The 18,831-nt window shown below is 42.0% G+C and overlaps 1 protein-coding gene across 1 annotated transcript in view; it reads right to left on the bottom strand.

Moving 5' to 3' along the window:
- NRSN1 (neurensin 1) overlaps nucleotides 1-18,831 on the bottom strand; it is a 60,732-nt gene that overhangs the window by 27,386 nt on the left and 14,515 nt on the right. Inside the window, exon 2 of the mRNA XM_063923247.1 lies at nucleotides 3,118-3,315. Coding sequence (XP_063779317.1) covers nucleotides 3,118-3,306 — 189 coding nt within the window. The 5' untranslated portion in view covers nucleotides 3,307-3,315. The remainder of the gene's footprint in view (nucleotides 1-3,117; nucleotides 3,316-18,831) is intronic.

Here is an 18,831-nt window from a genome sequence, read left to right as displayed (position 1 = left end):
TGGTCACCAAAATACTGCACTGTCCTACTATATACTGCTCACAATAATGCAGCACAGAGATAGTATAATTGACACAGAGCTGCAAGATACAGCAATGGCCTACTGTACTGTACTATATATGTGTACTGCTGGTCACCAAAATGCTGCACTGTCCTACTATATACTGCTCACAATAATGCAGCACAGAGATAGTATACTTGACACAGAGCTGCAAGATACAGCAATGGCCTACTGTACTGTACTATATATGTATACTGCTGGTCACCAAAATGCTGCACTGTCCTACTATATACTGCTCACAATAATGCAGCACAGAGATAGTATACTTGACACAGAGCTGCAAGATACAGCAATGGCCTACTGTACTGTACTATATATGTATACTGCTGGTCACCAAAATGCTGCACTGTCCTACTATATACTGCTCACAATAATGCAGCACAGAGATAGTATACTTGACACAGAACTGCAAGATACAGCAATCGCCTACTGTACAGTAATATATATGTGTACTGCTGGTCACCAAAATGCTGCACTGTCCTACTATATACTGCTCACAATAATGCAGCAAAGCGATAGTATACTTGACACAGAGCTGCAAGATACAGCAATGGCCTACTGTACTGTACTATATATGTATATTGCTGGTCACCAAAATGCTGCACTGTCCTACTATATACTGCTCACAATAATGCAGCACAGAGATAGTATACTTGACACAGAGCTGCAAGATACAGCAATGGCCTACTGTACTGTACTATATATGTATACTGCTGGTCACCAAAATGCTGCACTGTCCTACTATATACTGCTCACAATAATGCAGCACAGAGATAGTATACTTGACACAGAGCACAATGCAGCACACTGAGCACAGATTTGCAGCACACTGAGCACAGATATGGAGCGTTTTCAGGCAGAGAACGTAGATATTTTCAGCACACTGAGCACAGATATTTGCATCACACTGAGCACAGATATTTGCAGCACACTGAGCACAGATTAAGGAGCTTTTCAGGGAGAGAAGGCAGCCACGTCCTCTCCGTTCAATCTCTAATGCACGAGTGAAAATGGCGCGCGGCTCTTTATATAGAATACGAATCTCGCGTGGATCCGACAGCGGGATGATGGCGTTCGGGTTAACCGAGCAAGGCGGGAAGATCCGAGGATGCCTCGGTACCGTGTAAAATAGGTGAAGTTCGGGGGGGGGGTTCGGATCTCGGAGAACCGAACCCGCTGATCTCTACTTGAGATAAGGCTGAAAAGTAGTGTACTGCAAATGGCAAAATTAATAAGTACAGTATGACCTGCAAGATACTGTGCTAAAATTTTAATTCAGAATTCTATTACAGAGAAATGTAATATTATATATGTTATGACACAGTACCTGACATGCACCATTTTCTAAGAAAAGACTACATTTGTCAAATACTGTAGATGTGATTACTTAACATCAATGCAAAGTTACCAACTTTTAAAGGATGACACTGTAGAAATGTGATGTGCACGACAATGCAACTGTCTTCATATAGCATCCAAGACTTTATAAACATGGTATGGTAAGGACTGCAGTATGGGGACCTGCAAGCTGCTACTGGGGTGCCCTATAAGTCAATTAATATATTTATTTATGGTCATAGGCAGGTGCCATCCAACCTGTGGACCAAGCACCGAGGTATGGGGAAGCACTGTATACTCAATTGTGCCTCCTCTCCGCATATGCAGTGAGGAACCAAATAAGGATTCACAGTGCATGTGCAGAGCCCAACTTCTTATATAGCCAATATGCCGCCACATAGTCTATACCGTCTTCTAGCCACACATGCAACAAGATGGCCAATAAGCTCCTTTAAACCAAAGTACCTCAATATAGCCTCACATGCTTCACAGCCTATATGTCTATAAAGCTTATACACTTACGTAGTCGAATGACCAGACAAATTTCTAAAAAGCCAATATGTACACAGCCAATGCCCAATATGCCCATATAGTTTCATATGCTCACACACAGTGCATGGAGACATAGGAGATACACTAATATAGCCTTCTGTCACTCTGCTATAATCCAGACACTACTTACCCTTACTGACACAAACCGGTCCTCTGGAGCAATGGTGGTAGTAGTTGTCCATCCACTCCTACTTTTGCCTCTGCTTACTTGAAAGTAGAGGATTGGGGGTATAGGGGACCCATTTCAGGAGACTTTGCGTGGGAAATATGCCAGCTGCCCTCTCCCTCCCCCCACAAAGAAAAAAAGAAAAGTTCAATATTTGAAACTGCACAATAACCCTGACAGAATGATACAATCCCTAACTATGAGTATCATGGTGGACATGTCAGACATGACAGGTATACTATGTATGTACAGGTTTAGGCATCTTATGTACACATTTTAAACAACTGTACATACAGATACACTAGTAGATCGCACACAGAGACACATATTATACAAATAAATACAATATCATACAGAATACACATTCACAAATTATATCATACTGTCTGACTTTTTCTATCTGGCCTCTAGGAAATCCAGGGAGGGGGAGGTCCAGGTGGGAAGGGGTGGAGCACAGACATTATCTAAAAATACATACTGCAAAGAGTAGACACTCAGATCAGAAACACTGGGGTACATTTACTAAGATGGGAGTTCTATTTAAGAGGAGATGTTGCCCATAGCAACCAATCAGATTCCAGGTATTATCTTCTAGTAGGTGCTAGATAAATGAGAAGTAGAATCTGATTGGTTGCTATGGGCAATATCCCATCTTAAATAGAAGTCCCATCTTAGTAAATTTATTCCATTATCTCTTTCCAGTTCAAGAAGACTGAACGCTTTTCCATATATATTTTTTTAATATGTGCATATTTGAAAACAAATGAACCTATTTCCTGGCATTCAAAGAATGACAGTATGGGATAAATAGGCTGCACATTCCTAGTGGCAAGTGGCTCGAGAGTACTGTATCGACCCCTGTGATCACTGACGCTATGTCATTACCTTAAAGCAGTTAAAATCAGTATTGTAAATGACATTAAAGGAACTGCAATTAAAGGAAAGGTCTATTATATTTTTAAAATAAAGGTTTGAAAGGTAAAAAAAAAAAGTATATTTACCTTCCAGAAAGTAGAGCTCCACCTACTGGGCGATCTCTGTATCTGAAAATCATCATCATATTCCCATATTGTAGCTGTACAGTCCTCATAAAACTGGTGCAGGTAGGACCGAACTCCATAACGATGGTACCCTCCTTCAGGAGTGCTTTGTGATTGCTTGGACCCACAGATGTCAGCAAATGAACTCATCCTTATGATCTGAAATGACACATATTTAGGACATATTGCATAACTGAGGCTGGATATAATGTTATGATTTGTGCTTCTCTTTCTTGCTTAAGATATACTTTTCTGTGCTGCGCATGCGCATAAAAAAGTCTGATTCTTTAGTCCATAGAGTATGTAGATTCAGGAGCATTTGTGCTTACAACTTCATATGCCAGAGTTTCCCAAACACTGCCATTATAGTCCAGGTTTTAAGGATATACATGTTTGAGCACAGGTCTCTTAGTAACTTGGTAAATTTAATTTAACTATCTGGACTCAAGTATGGATATCCATAAAACTAGGACTGGAATGGCAGAGTTTGGGAAACTTATGATAAGAGAGGCAGAATGGGGGAGTGCGCGCGCGTATGATGAGGATAGTAAGTTTGTGTTCATCTATAGCATAACAAGGGCATTAACCACCTGCCATGAGGTGTATATGTGACTGGTGCTCGACCTAAGGTGCAAAATACGCACTGGCAGAGGATGCAGCTGCTTCGGATTTGCTGAGTGCGTCAAGATCCCTCCCATTAATACTATTAATATTATTGGTGTGGCTTCTGTCGTCTATTTGCATTTTTTTATTGATTTTTGCATTCTATCTTTGGCTGGAAAGATGAATACCACTTGAATTTTTAAGGGGAATAAAATTGATGTTGCATTTATTAGATTTATTTTTTAGCTTTAATTCTGTATTTAATTGTATTTTAAATGGACCAGACACAGATACTTTAAAAGTACTGTTCCACACACAGATACTTAATTAAAGTACTATTGTATATTGGCCCTCATTCCGAGTTGTTCGCTCGATAGCTGCTTTTAGCAGCATTGCACACGCTAGGCCGCCGCCCTCTGGGAGTGTATCTTAGCTTAGCAGAATAGCGGACGAAAGATTAGCAGAATTGCTACTAAATAATTCTTAGCAGTTTCTGAGTAGCTTCAGACCTACTCCTAGATTGCGATCAGCTCAGTCCGTTTAGTTCCTGGTTTGACGTCACAAACACGCCCTGCGTTCGGCCAGCCACTCCCCCGTTTCTCCAGACACTCCCGAGTTTTTCCCTAACACGCCTGCATTTTTTAGCACACTCCTGGAAAACGCTCAGTTACCTCCCAGTAACACCCCTTTCCTGTCAATCATTTATCAATCAGCAGTGCGACTGAAAAGCGTCGTACGAACACCAGCAAATCTACTAAGTTTTGTGTTAAATAACTTAGCGCATGCGCGCTGCATACCATGCGCATGCGCATTTAGCAACAAATCGCAGCATAGTAAAAATCGGCAACGAGCGAACAACTCGGAATGACCACCCTTGTGTAGAAATTGGGTATTGTAACTCAGTGACGTGCGGTGGGGTGAGGCAGGTGAGGCAGAACCTTTCCTGTCATACTAACGTTTGTGCCAGAGTTTTGACTGTATAAAGTATATGAAAAATACAAAGAATATGTTTGAAGTATCTTCTTTCTTTGTATTATTCTAATCATTTTTATAGCCAAACTCTGGAGTAAAAAGTTCATGACAGGTGAGGCAGTGCCTCCCCTGGCTATCTTTTCCGCACATCTCTGATCAAACCTCACCAAATTTCCAAGAGTTTATACTGCTGCAGCTGTGTATAGTGCCCAGATGTACCCTTTGGCTCAAATATTGTGTGTAAATATGGCTCTGGAGCTAGCCAGTGCCTCCTGAGCCATTTAGCTCACCGCACGTTCCTGTTAAATGTAACTTTAGCATTTACTACTAACGCTATCAAGCCACAGCTCCAACTCTAAATCAGGTGCATATACTTTTTTATGCTAGCCAGGGCCGGTTCTAGGCCTTTTTGCGCCCCGGGTGTGAAATAGGGGCATGGTCAATTACGCCCCCTGTACAGTAGTAGCGCAGCTGAAATGCTGTGCGGTGCACGATGACGTCATCGCGCACCGCACAGTAAAGGTCCTCTCCACGAAGGGAAACTAGACGCTACGCGTCTAGTTCCCTTCACAGCGGGACACAGCAGGCAGCGGCAGCGGGACACAGCGGGCAGCGGGGGGCACAGCAGTAGCGGATCTTGCCATGGTGTGGCGCCCTCCGGATGGCGCCGGCGCCCTCCGGAAGGCGGCGTCCCAGGCAAAAGTCCTGCTTGCCCGTGGCAAGATCCGCTACTGATGCTAGCGTCAACCTTGCTCATTTACTACTGTTTTCTCCTGATGTTAAACTGGTGCATATGTTATACAGAGATATTCTACAAGCTACACAATTTGTTATGAGCCACATTATGCCTCCATTTGTTATGCAAAATCCAACTCTACCTCATAAATAAGTGCTACCCATGCACTGTAGGTGCAACTTTATGTCTAAGCACTGCCATCCTCCTCATACTGTGCAAGCCATTTACCAACATACTTATATTTAGCTGCTTCACCCTTATTTTAGCATAAGAAAACAATTATGTAACACAGGTACAAATGTGTCTTGTTAGAAATTAATATTTGTTTATTTTAAAATGATACATGTATATACGTACTGCTCCTCATTGCTTCAGGGCCAATTATTAATATGCTAATAATAATAATAATAATAATAATAATAATAATATAGCCAAGTATTCTGCATTCTCAAACAACTGCAACATGCACACATAAAGGGATCACTGCCACTTCAATCACCACTCTGTGGGTTATATAAGACTTAGGGGTACATTTACTAAGCAGTGATAAGAGCGGAGAAGTGAGCCAGTGGAGAAGTTGCCCATGGCAACCAATCAGCACTGAAGTAACATCTATAATTTGCATACTATAAAATGATACAGAGCTGCTGATTGGTTGATGGGGAAATATCTCCACTGGCTCACTTCTCTGCTCTTATCACTGCTTAGTAAATGTACCCCTTAGGGTTCTATTTACTAAGCCTTGGATGGAGATAACATGGACAGAGATAAAGCACCAGCCAATCAGCTCCTAACTAGCATGTTACAGGCTGTGTTTGAAAAATGACAGTTAGGAGCTGATTGGCTGGTACTTTGGGGAACATTTACTAAGCAGTGATAAGAGCGGAGAAGTGAGCCAGTGGAGAAATTTCCCCATCAACCAATCAGCAGCTCTGTATCATTTTATAGTATGCAAATTATAGATGTTACTTCAGTGCTGATTGGTTGCCATGGGCACTTCTCCACTGGCTCACTTCTCCGCTCTTATCACTTCTTAGTAAATGTACCTCTTTATCTACGTCCACTTTATCTCTATCCAAGGCTTAGTAAATAGACCCCTCTGTTAGAAGCAAATTCTAACTATGGGGTCATAGGCAAGATACTGGCTTATTCTCCCCTTGTTTTGTAAAACATAAAAAGGTTATGGTGATCCAAGCTCCACAATGCCCACTGACCCTAGGCACGAGCGTAAAGGCTGGAGTTGGCAGCAAAGCAAAACATAACAAGTAACTGTGGGGCAGATTTACTAAGCCTGGTGAATTAATAAAGTGGAAGGTGATAACGCACCAGCCAATCAGCTCCTAACTTCCATGTTACAGGCTGGGTTTCAAAAATGACAGTTAGAAGCTGACTGGCTGGTGCGTTATCACCTTCCACTTCATCACTTCACCAGGCTTAATAAATCTGCCCCTGAGCACCTGGGCACACCATGGGCCTAATTCAGACCTGAACGCAGCAGCAAATTTGTTAGCTAATGGGCAAAAAACCATGTGCACTGGAGGGCTGGGGGGGAGTCTAGTTCCCTTCACAGCGGGACACAGTGGGCAGCGGCAGCGGGACACAGCGGGCATCGGGGGGCACAGCAGTAGCGGATCTTGCCATGGTGCGGCGCCCTCCGGATGGCACCGGCGCCCTCCAGAAAGCGGCGCCCCAGGCAAAAGTCCTGCTTGCCCGTGGCAAGATCCGCTACAGATGCTAGCGTCAACCTTGCTCATTTACTACTGTTTTCTCCTGATGTTAAACTGGTGCATATGTTATACAGAGATATTCTACAAGCTACACAATTTGTTACGAGCCACATTATGCCTCCATTTGTTATGCAAAATCCAACTCGACTACTGGAGGGCTGGGAGGGGGGAGGGGGGGGGGGGGTAGGTCTAGTTCCCTTCACAGTGGGGTCTAGTTCCCTTCACAGTGGGACACTGTGAAGGTGATATAACATGTGCAGAGAGATTTAGTTTTGGATGGGGTGTGTTCAACTTCAAACTGAAATCTAAATTGCAGTGTAAAAATAAAGCAGCCAGTATTTACCCTTACAGAAACACTATAACCCACCCAAATCTAACTCTCTCTGCACATGTTATAGCTGCCCCACCTGCAGTGCACACTTGCTTTTGCCCATTAGCTAACAAATTTGCTGCTAGCTAATTAGGCCCCATGTTACAACAATACAAGGGGTACAAATACATTGTACATTTATTTTTTTGCATGCATGGTAAATGCAGTCTGCTTTTGCATGTAGTCCACACATAGTGGACAGCTTTATTTTTACACTGCAATTTAGATTTGCCTTTGGACACACCCCTCCAAAATATAAATATCTCTGCCCCTTTTTTTGCCCCACCTGCGGTGCAGCATGGTTTTAACCAGGTGCAAAGTTACTTGTTATCAGAGCCGGCCTTAGCTATAGGCAGGCTAGGCATTTGCCTAGGGCATTCAAGCATGTCTAGGGGCATCCAAGCATGTCCCTGCAGCATCTCATGCTGGGAGGGACAGTCTGCAAACTAACTGTTACTTTCCAAATGTATTCAATCAGTACTTGTATACACTGCTGTTTACATTTGTCAAAAAAAATGCACACTGTGCCTTAAACTTCCTCTGACATGCTTGAATGCCCCTGACTTGTGAGACCTCAGACAGACAGCAGAAGCCCAGTAAATGCAATTCCTGGACCTGTGACATTTTCACTGACTATATAAGGTTATTACTGGATGGCTTCTTATGATAACACGTGTATTTTGGAAGACTGCTTCACAGAAACCTGACATCACCTATACTGCTTGTGCACATGGGGGAGGGGGACCCTGCCATCCTGTGTGTCCCTTATCCCTGTGCAAACCCCAGGTGTCTGCAGGGACATAACATGGGCAGTGTTCTCCCCACACTTTATTTCCTAGTCAGTCCATACCGTAAAATTCCCCTGCCATCTAGCACTGTAACGTGGTCAGTAAGTTGCGTTGTGCTATTTCTATATGAAACATCAGTGCAGCGTCACTTTTGGACACATCAGACTGGAGGGCAGAGCATTTAGCTCCCACAGTATAAAGTACTGTGCATGCAGTTAACGGGAGTAACAGACACCAGCAAACACACTGAATAGTGAAGAGAATGGACAGTTTCTACATGTTTGATACTGATCTTTTTGTATAACCAGCAAGTGTGGCAGTATCTGTGGCAGTATATGTGTATTATGGGCATTACTAATGTGGGGCATATGTGTAAGGTGCATTACTGTGTGGCATTATGTGTATTATGGGCATTACTAATGTGGGGCATATGTGTAAGGTTCCTTTACTGTGTGGAATTATATGTATTATGGTCATTACTGTGTGGCATTGTGCAGAGTTGAACTGGCCCACAGGGTAACCCCCCGGTGGGCCCCACTACCTGAGCGTTGCAGGTACAGATGCAGAACTAGCGGCGGAGCAAGGGGGCACCAGACAAAATTTTGCCTAGGGCATCAAATTGGCTAGGGCCGGCTCTGCTTGTTATCTTGCTCTGCTCACAGTTCAGCCCTTTGGTTTTCTAAGGTCAGGGCCATAGAGAGCGGGGCCCCAATACTCCGGCCTAATGTAAGGAGGGAATTGGATGGGGAAGGGGGGGGGGAGCGGCAGCTTGGGCCCCCACCAAGCCCCTCCATCAGGCCCATTAGTCACAATTCTTGCTAAATAATCATAAGTTTATCAAAACCGGTTCAGTAGTGTACAGTACCTGTTAATTCTAAACATAATAAAATGCTATATGCAGTACAACACAGTATATATCTCCGTATACGTTCACAAAAATCAGATGGGTTTTAAGATAAATTATTTATTAGAGCTAATCCTTATGATTCACACAATTCCAAGCACATCTTGATTTTTTCTACCATTTCAGTGAGCAGGTCACAGTTATGACATTTAACAGAGCTAACAAAGAGTTAATATTTTTGGCTCCCCTAAAGTGCTTGCAACATACCTCCAAAGGGCATAGCTACCATAGGTGCAGGCAGTGCAGCTGCTATGGGGCCCAGACCTGAGAGGGGCCCACCTTCCCTGTCAAAAGTAAATGGTTTGTACAGTATACATTTTTTCACCATTGGTAGATACAGTACATAGGGGCACTTACAAACTTTTACCTTGGGGGCTACAATATATCTATTTATATTGGTCCCCTGGGCCTGCTCATTGTAATGTGGTATAAAATGAACTGGAGGGCATTATACTGTTACATAATATAAACCAAAGCACTGTAACATGGCACAAAATAAAGTGGAGGCACTATAGTGTGACATAATATGAACCGTATCATAATGTGAATTGGGGGTACTATGTTGCATAATGTATACAGGCAGCTCTGAAATGTGATAAAATGTGAATTAGAACAGTACTGTGGTCAGGGCTGTTTCTAGCCAATTTGGCTCCCAGTGCGAGATTTAAAAATGCGCCCCCCCATGACAAAAAAATGTGCGCCCCTCCCCCCCACACACCTAGATAAAAAAAAACCCGGCAAGGGGGCATGGCCTCATATAAATGGGTGTGGCCTCATTTAAATGGGCATGGCCTCGTCTGAAAAGACTACCTCACAATCCAGTTTTTGACCCTGCTCCAACAGATCACGACCACCACAGGAAAAAAGAATTCTACCATATTAAGGCCCACACAGTAATGCCCCCTGCACCATATTATGCCACACACCACAATGCCCTTGATACATTAAATCCCCACACTACGGCAGGCAAAAGTCCCCATTTCACACATTACGGCAGGTGTCCCCATTTTACACATTGAGAGAGAGAGAGAGAGAATACTTACAGAGGTGATTACTGCTCTTCGGCCCGCCTCACCAGTCGCTCCTCATGCTGGCCTTTCCCTTTTCCTAACTTGGAACCCCCTCTGTACTCCGCTCAGGGGGGAGGGGGGGGGAGTTTCGCGGAGTGACGGGGTTGCGTCGTGATGTAACTACGCAACCGCGTCATTCCGTGAAACTCAGCCCCCTGAGCGGGTTACTCGGGGAGAAATAGGAGGGGGAAGCAGGGAGCCACAGTTAGTGCTGCGGCGGGCGCCCAGTGCGGTTGCACTGCTCTCCTGCCCCAAGAAACAGCCCTGACTGTGGTTCATAAAATATACTAGCACACTACTATGGGACATAATATTAACTAAGGCACTATTATGGGGCATAAAATTAACAGGACAGGGGCCCTTCAAAATGTTGCTACGGGGCCCATTAAGTTCTGGCTACGCCCCTTATACCTCCCAACAAATTGCAGTTAATATTTGTGACTCAGTGTGCACCCAAAAAGGGGGCGTGATATTGCAGGAAGGGACGTGACCATGGAGGCCTGCGTTTCCATTACTCTGGGGATATGCCCAGCACTCCTGGAGATGCTGGGCTAGGGATGGCCATCGGTGGTTAACCATTGATAGTCACAATCGATAGTTCCATTGGTGGTTAACCTCAATGGTATTGAACCACTGATGGTGGAACCATTGATGGTTTTCGCCCACCAATGGTCATCCCTTTTCTGTTACTCATCAGAACAATCAAAGTAAGGCATGGGGCTCCATGGGATGTAAAAAAGGGGTGGAGCTATGCTGCATGTCCCAGCACCAGGAAGAAAAGAAAAAACCCATTGCGGGGCTCTGCTCCATTGATGACAGATAACAATTGGGTCTCCACCATTGATGGCAAAACCAATGTCCATTAGTGGCTAACCATTGATGGTCTACGGCCATACCTTACTGTGCTGCCCCCCTTGCATGGCACCTATTCACCCACTGCTCTGCAGAAGTGGGAGTACTTTTGTGGCCCTGCCAATACATCCTTGCTCTAATAGGTCTATGATTGTCATATCCATGCCCCTTTTCAAGCATTAGCCAGCACTGGTACTACAACTGCAGACAGACTGTCTGTTATGTTGACATGTACAATACAAATTTGCAGATTTTACATTAAACAAGCAGGTATGTGCAGATAAATATATTTTGTTGCTCCTTATTGGAAGGATAATTAATTGCAAAAGTTAACTCTTTCTTCTTCCTTTCACAAATGGCTCGGCATAAGTCTCACATCCTCTGTGTACTGTACATTAGAGCTCCACTAATACTTCATGAGGCATCAATTAATAGTAACTACCACTGAAGAACATTAAGATGCAGAGCCCTGATTATTTAGCCATATGTTCATAATTATTATGGAAAATGCTCTACCAGTAAAACATACATTTTATATTGTTATTTTGTCTCATTGTCTTTTGTTTAGAAGCATATGCACAGGTTTCATAGCATATTAAGAGTAGACTTTCAATCATATTAGGATGAGTGATTCACAAATAAACCTGACTGCATGTGAATTTTAATAGTTAGTTGTATCTCATTTCTTTCTGTAGACAATGGACAGCATATCATAATTCTTTTATAATGAGGTCGGGCAGTAAAAAGCACTTCAATAATATGATGACCGCATGTCTGTATTTCAAACATGCTGTAGCTCAACAAGGGATGTTTATTAAATAATACCTTAGCATAGAAAAAACGGAAATACAGGTATAACTTGCAACTGAGCGGAATGGCTATGTAATGGATTCCTCCATAATAAATCCAAAGTGTGTTTTAATGAAATTTACTGCTCATTCCATATTAATGCTTATATAGTTTAACAGAAAGGCAACACCCAGCTGTACTCTATTTTGCACTGTTAGTTGCTGTCATTTTTGCCTTCTGTCAATTTATTCCAATAAAGAACAATTCAAAAGGAGCCCACTAGGAAAAAGCAACCATATCTATATTATCATTTAATTTCATTTTTTTTAATGAGAAATTTATGGGCAGGTCAACTATTATTAATAATCAGCTGTTCCTAAAAGGTTGCTGAGATGCAAGCGCATTACTAATAAAAGATGAGTGTGAAGTAAGTATCTGTCATCATGGGTAAAGAGCTGGACACAAAGGATTTGAGGGTATCTGGTCAGGGGTTCAAAATCTTTGTCTGCATTTAAGAGACTGCATAATAAGCCTCTTTTCCGCTCATGTCTACTCTCTACCAAGCAGCATAACATATACCACAACTCCTCTTCATTGTGTTGGTGGAAATGCCAAATGGCAGACATTTTTCTCCCTATGTGGGGGAGCTGCCCGATCCTCCAGATCTTCTGGTCTGTGGTTCAATCTCTCATTGCATCACTGATTGGTGTTAATGCTCAGTTCCATCTAATAGGCTTCCTTTTATCCCTATCTCTTGCAGACATACCTTACTGCAACAAGCTTATACAGCACACTATACATGCCTACCTGCCTCCTTGCTGAGTCCTGGAAACCTCAAACTTCTCCCACTATACAGTAGATGCTCTCAGGAAAAAGATCTAGTTTTTCTATGAGATGAGTAGCACTGATGACTAGAATACGTAAAGATTATTCAAACTCATTCCACAAAACCTGGGATTATTGGACCCAGCATTATGGTATGTTTTCTCTGCTATAGTATATTAAGTATCATGGATTTGTGGAGATCTCCAATAGTTACTATCTCACCCATACATTCCCTCCCTTTTCCACTCCCAATTTCCCCATACCCTTCTTGGCCAAATCTTAGGCATCTGACTTTTTATTGTACTTTGTTGAGCAGTACACTAGGTACCAGTGGCGGATCCAGAGGTGGGGCTGCAGTGCAGTCCAAAATTCAAATAGTGGAGCCACACCAACTGCCACTAACTGCCATATCAAACTCACTCATTGGCAGTTGGTGTATTTCCCCTATTTGAATTGTGGACTGCGCTGCAGCCCCACCTCTGAAGCCGCTGTTAAACTAACTCTAACTCTAATGCCAGCACTGTACACAGGTTTAGATTTCCCCTGTGCAGGCGTTATGGGCCGTTCATGTTAAGATCAGTGATTCTCAAACTGTGTGCCTAGACACCCTGGGATACCTCAAGGCACTTGCAGGGGTGCCTTGGATTCGTGGTCCAGGACCCATCCAAATCATTTATGTTCAATGTAATAGGCAAACCAGTGCTGGTGGCTGCCGATCATAAAATATATGGACAATCAGAAGCAAATCCTGACCCTCACCACATAACTGACCCCAGGGGCGCTTTAAGAGAGGAGGAGGCCCGGGTGCAGCCTCCTCCATTCGGGCCCATCCTCTCTGCCGGAAGTGCTGAGAGTCTCTACTGCGCATGCGCAGATCTCCGGGAAAATGGCGCAGCGGCATCTGTTCTAGAGCTTCCTCTTTGATATCATCATTTTGGGGTTATTCTTTGGCACTGATATAATCAGAGCATTGTTTGTCCTCCAAAAGAAGTTTTGGGTTAGAGCTAATGGGGTCTATTCATGAAGCAGTGAAAAGTGCAGATAAGTGAGCCAGTGGAGAAGTTGCCCATGGCAACCAATCAGCATTGAAGTAACATTTATAATTTGCATACTATAAAATTATACAGAGCAACTGTTTGGTTGCCATGGGCAACTTCTCCACTGGCTCACTTCTCCACTCTTTTCACTGCTTCATTTGTAAATGAACACAGCAAGCCTATCAGAGTAAATAATGTATGTGTAAATTATGTTCAATGTTATACACTTTTAATTGGTTAATTAGACTACAGTATATGTATTTGGCATGTCTTCTTGCATTGTTACTTTATGTATAAAGATTGATGTTTATATCTTTTTTAAGAAAATTATTTATATTAATTATTTTCTATATCAGGAACAGATATCAATTGTCTTATTTATATATATATATATATATATATATATCCATCTTAACTATAAAATTCATTGATCTGTTTGGTTATTTGTTTGTTTGTCAGTCCAGTTATGCATTCGGACACCCCTGCACCGATTGGGATTAAACCAATGTGAGGTGGTCCAGTTGTATCCTGGCCAGGTTTTAGCGGGGTTAGGGTGTACTTGGAGCCTGTCCTGAGCCTTTTGACAAAAAATTTGCAGAATCTCCCAGAAGACATAGTAGGGGGTAGGGTCTGGGTTGGACTTCTCGTTGGTGTACGCTGGGCTAAACTTTGACACAGGAGCCTGTTCTGGGCATTTCACTGTATGTATTTGGATGAAAACTTTCCTGAACTGTAATAACTGACAGAAATAACCATAAATCAATTACCTGAAATAACTGACTGAAATAAATGTCGCCTGCATTTCCTGCGATAGGAAATATTGCACGGGACCGCATGCATATGCATCCATGCTTTGTAGGCAGGGGTCAGCCTCTATTGAGGTTGTTGCGATGCGATTGCAATTGAATTACGATTACGTCATGGGGCAGCGCCACACATGCTAGGAGGCCTTGCTCTGTGCTGGGTAGCCCCAGCATGTGAGTAAAAAAATTGCAGTTTTGCTAATTTAGCAAAAACTGTGATCAACTCTGAATAACCCCCTTAATACAGAATCCTGAAAATGTATACCTGGGCAATGCCAGGTACTTTAGCTAGTAATAAACAATACAAATACATTTCAATATATAATTTTAGATAATCATGATCATGCAAACACCTGAACTGACAGATTTCAGTTCATTAATAATATATAATTATATATACAGTATATATGAACAAGCAAGTTTATTTTTTTCAGTTTAGAAATTACTTTCTGAGAGGAAATGAATCAGTGACTGAGACATATTTATTACTGAGCATTAATCTGGAATATAAGTTGTGCAGCTCACATACTATGAAGCAGTTTGTCTGCTGATGCAGTGGTTCCAAAGTTTTTTTGAATCACTCTGCCCCAGGGTATCAGAATTTTTGGCACCTATAGGCCAAAAGTTTTTTAATGTAATATTTCTTTCGAAATTTCTCAGTAAGTTAATTGTGTTTATATGTCATCCTTGGGTTCAATTGTTTTGTGAGGGACAAGATTTGCTTCTGTTTGTCCACATATGTTATGACTGACAGCCACCAGCACTGGTTTTGCCTATTACATTGACCATGAATAATTTGAATTGGTCCTGGGCCACCAATCCAAGGCACTCCTGCACATTTGACAACCACTGTGCTAATGTGGGAGATATGTAGCTACTATTCCGTACTAATAGCTGGGCTGTGACTGGAACACCGAAGCCTCAAAGTGCTCACCTTTAGATTGTTTACAAAGATGGACTCACTGCTACCAGTGACCAGAATTCACGGTGTGATCACGTCACACTTTGGTCCTAAGGACTTGTGTTATTATGTTTCCATTCAGCTGTATCCATTGTGTGACAGTCGCTGCTATTATTACCAAGTAGCAAGGAACATACTATATGCTTATCTTTATAAATTGCTGAAAATGTATAATCTGTTTGAAAGGCGTACTTCTACATCTTGTTTCTCTATTGATCTCTATATATAAATATGAAAGCCCTCACTCACTCACTCACTCACTCACTCACTCACTCACTCACTCATCACCAATTCTCTTACTTCCTGATATGTTAGGAAGCTGAAATTCAACATAGGTATTCTTCAGGTGGGAAATAGGAAAACTACATAATTAGAATTTTAATAAACCTCCCCTAAGGGAATGAAAAGGGGGTTGACATAATGACGTCATTACCGTTGCATGGCTTGCGTTGCGTGAATGAGAACAGCCAAAATTTGGATTGCTCCTCCAGTGTGTAGAAGTTAATAAACTACAAAAATGGTCCAGTCACTTTTTACCATATCTGCTATGGGTGCTCCTCGAGTAAACAAGAACCATGGATTAATATTTACTTACATTAAGACGTCTCAAATTTACATCTCTATAGATTTACCAATTTTTTAACACTCATTTATATTTTATATTTACAATCGTAAAAATCAGAAACTATCGTGCAAAGAACAGGTAGAACAGCTAGTTAAGAAATAAATTGCAAATTTACCAGTGTATAGCACATTTAGTATCTGGAGATACTAATTATGATTACTGCCCAGTAACTGGAATATATCTACCAGAGTATAAGAATTTTGAGATTCCCTATTTTAAAGATCCAGTGTTTTCATATTTTAATGTTTCTATAGATGTAACCTTCCTTTTGACATTGTTATGTTGCTTGTATGATAAATATCCACATTTATATTCATATAAGCATAGTGTAGCATTGTTTTGGAAAAATAACTCTACAGCTCTGCACTATTTTTTTCTTTGTATAGATTGTACATACAGTAGATACCCAGTGCTCTCTTTTTGGAGCAGAATGGTGCTATATGTTAACAATTAGTCCAGTGGTGTATATATAATGGGTGCAGGGTGTGCGGTAAACATGGGTCACCGGGTCCTGAGGGTCCTTCACCACACACCCTGCAAACATGTTTAACAATATTTACCTCTCCAGAGTCCCACATCAGCAATGGAAGCGCTGCACAAAGCATGTACACTAGAAAAATCACCAGGAAAGTGGGGGCCATGCCATTTTCCCAGAAACCTGCACATACGTAGTAGATTCTAGCACAGCACCAGAGGCTACTCAATTGCTCTGCCAGCTAGAGAGGAAGGGGCCTGGATGGAGACTGCCTATGGGCCTCCTTCTCTCTTAATACACCCCTGATTGAGTCATATTAGGCCAACTCCTGCAGAGATTCAGGTGACCCCTGAATCTTGAAAAGATCTTCAGGCTTTTTAGAGAGTAGGCCAACCTACCGGTTCTGCTCATTTCCCCAGGGATGTGGGAGATCTAGAGGCTTGAAGATGTAAATTGCATTCAAAAAGATTCAATGCTTTGAATTATGACTTTCAGCAGTAGCGGCGGTACTGTGGTGACACGTCTTAGCACACCATGCTTGCAGTAGCCCTCTGGTATCTCTTTGAAGACATTTTAGAAATGTCAGCAACAATGGATTTATTTACAGAAGTACAATGGAAGTTTAAATAAATATATTACACATAATGCAGCTTGATTCTTCAAAAGAGCAGAGCAGAGATCCCACCAGGTGACAAAAGATTTTTGTGCAGGTCGAAGCAGCATGGCATGGGCCCCCACTCTGCTCTGACTCCTTCTACAATATATTTCCCAAGTGAGCTGCCAGACTCCCCATAGACTTCAAAATATATAGAAAATGTAAACAGAAAAATCTTTCAAAGCCCATCACGAATAGTTTGAAATATTCAGCTTCAATAAAGAAACATATTTAAATAACCAAATTTGAAAATAAAATGTGCTGGTGTTTGTTTCATCCCTGTTGGGGAAATTTTAAATTTGGATAAACAAAGAAAACATAAACTTGTTTTTTTTTTTTAAATTAAAACTTCCTGTGTCTCTATGGCTCCACTAAGCCTTAAGTTTGCAGTATAGACGCTGTATCCCCAAAGGCTGTTTTCAGCACAATAAACATTATATGGTTCTTAGCGGCATATAGAAGAAAGAAAGTTAACTATTTAAATATGTTTTAATTACATGAATCTTTTAGCTGCCTCCCAGGACTAATTGCATACTGTACCAAGTTACTTTTTGGTGCCATTTTGAAATCCGTTCACTTGTGAAGGACTAATAAAAGATATTCTTTATCTCCAAACTACATACATTTTTTTAATTTGAAAAATTAACAACATAAATATATTTTGTCAGGGAATTTTTTTACATTTTATTCTCACACTATGACATGATCAGAGCTATTTACTAATAAATGGGTTCATACAGAGTTGGACACATATATGTACCCGGGAAAAGGCACATTTTGGGTCCAGTTTCACAAGGATAGCATACTTGACAGTTTCCTGGAAAAGACAGTGATAAATGAGTAAATGAGCCAGGCAGATCCCAAGAGACATGCCTTGACAGTGGAACAGTAGTAGAAAATGCTAATGTTAAAAAGCACAAAATTGTACTTTATGAAGATCATACATAAGTTTACTATGTTAAATTCATTGAAATACAGACACAAATACAACTTTAAAGAACTAATTAAGTTTCATTAAATACAAAAGTCCATTGTTTTCTCTTAAAAAAAAAAAAAGACAGATAGGAATTTACTTTCAGCTGCTTATGACTACATCATTATTGTGGCATAATGGTGTGAATTGTGGCTCTATGGGGAGTGGGTACACGATTTGTTTAATTTTAGCCACATCCCCTCCATTCAGACTCGCAAGTTTTGGTATTATCTCCCCATCCTGCTCACTTCACTAGGAAGTGAGCGAAATGTGGGAGATACACCCACTCTTCTGGGACTACCCGGAAAGTTGTGAGTCTCCTGCACCTTCCAGAGAGTTTGCTTATACCCCTTTCACACTGCCAATGCCGGATCCCACCCGGGAACTGGAAACGGGTCCTTCCCGGGTGGGATCCGGCATTGGCAGCTGCTGCTGGCTTCCCCGACCTGGCAATATGCCGGGCGGGTTACCATAGCGGCAGGGAGGCAGAGACGGCGGCGGGGGCGGAGG

The sequence above is a fragment of the Pseudophryne corroboree genome, chromosome 5 (assembly GCF_028390025.1).
Source record: "Pseudophryne corroboree isolate aPseCor3 chromosome 5, aPseCor3.hap2, whole genome shotgun sequence".
In the NCBI taxonomy this organism is placed as follows: domain Eukaryota; kingdom Metazoa; phylum Chordata; class Amphibia; order Anura; family Myobatrachidae; genus Pseudophryne; species Pseudophryne corroboree.
The sequence above is the reverse complement of the archived record's forward strand: the minus strand, read 5'-3'. Positions and strand labels throughout refer to the sequence as shown.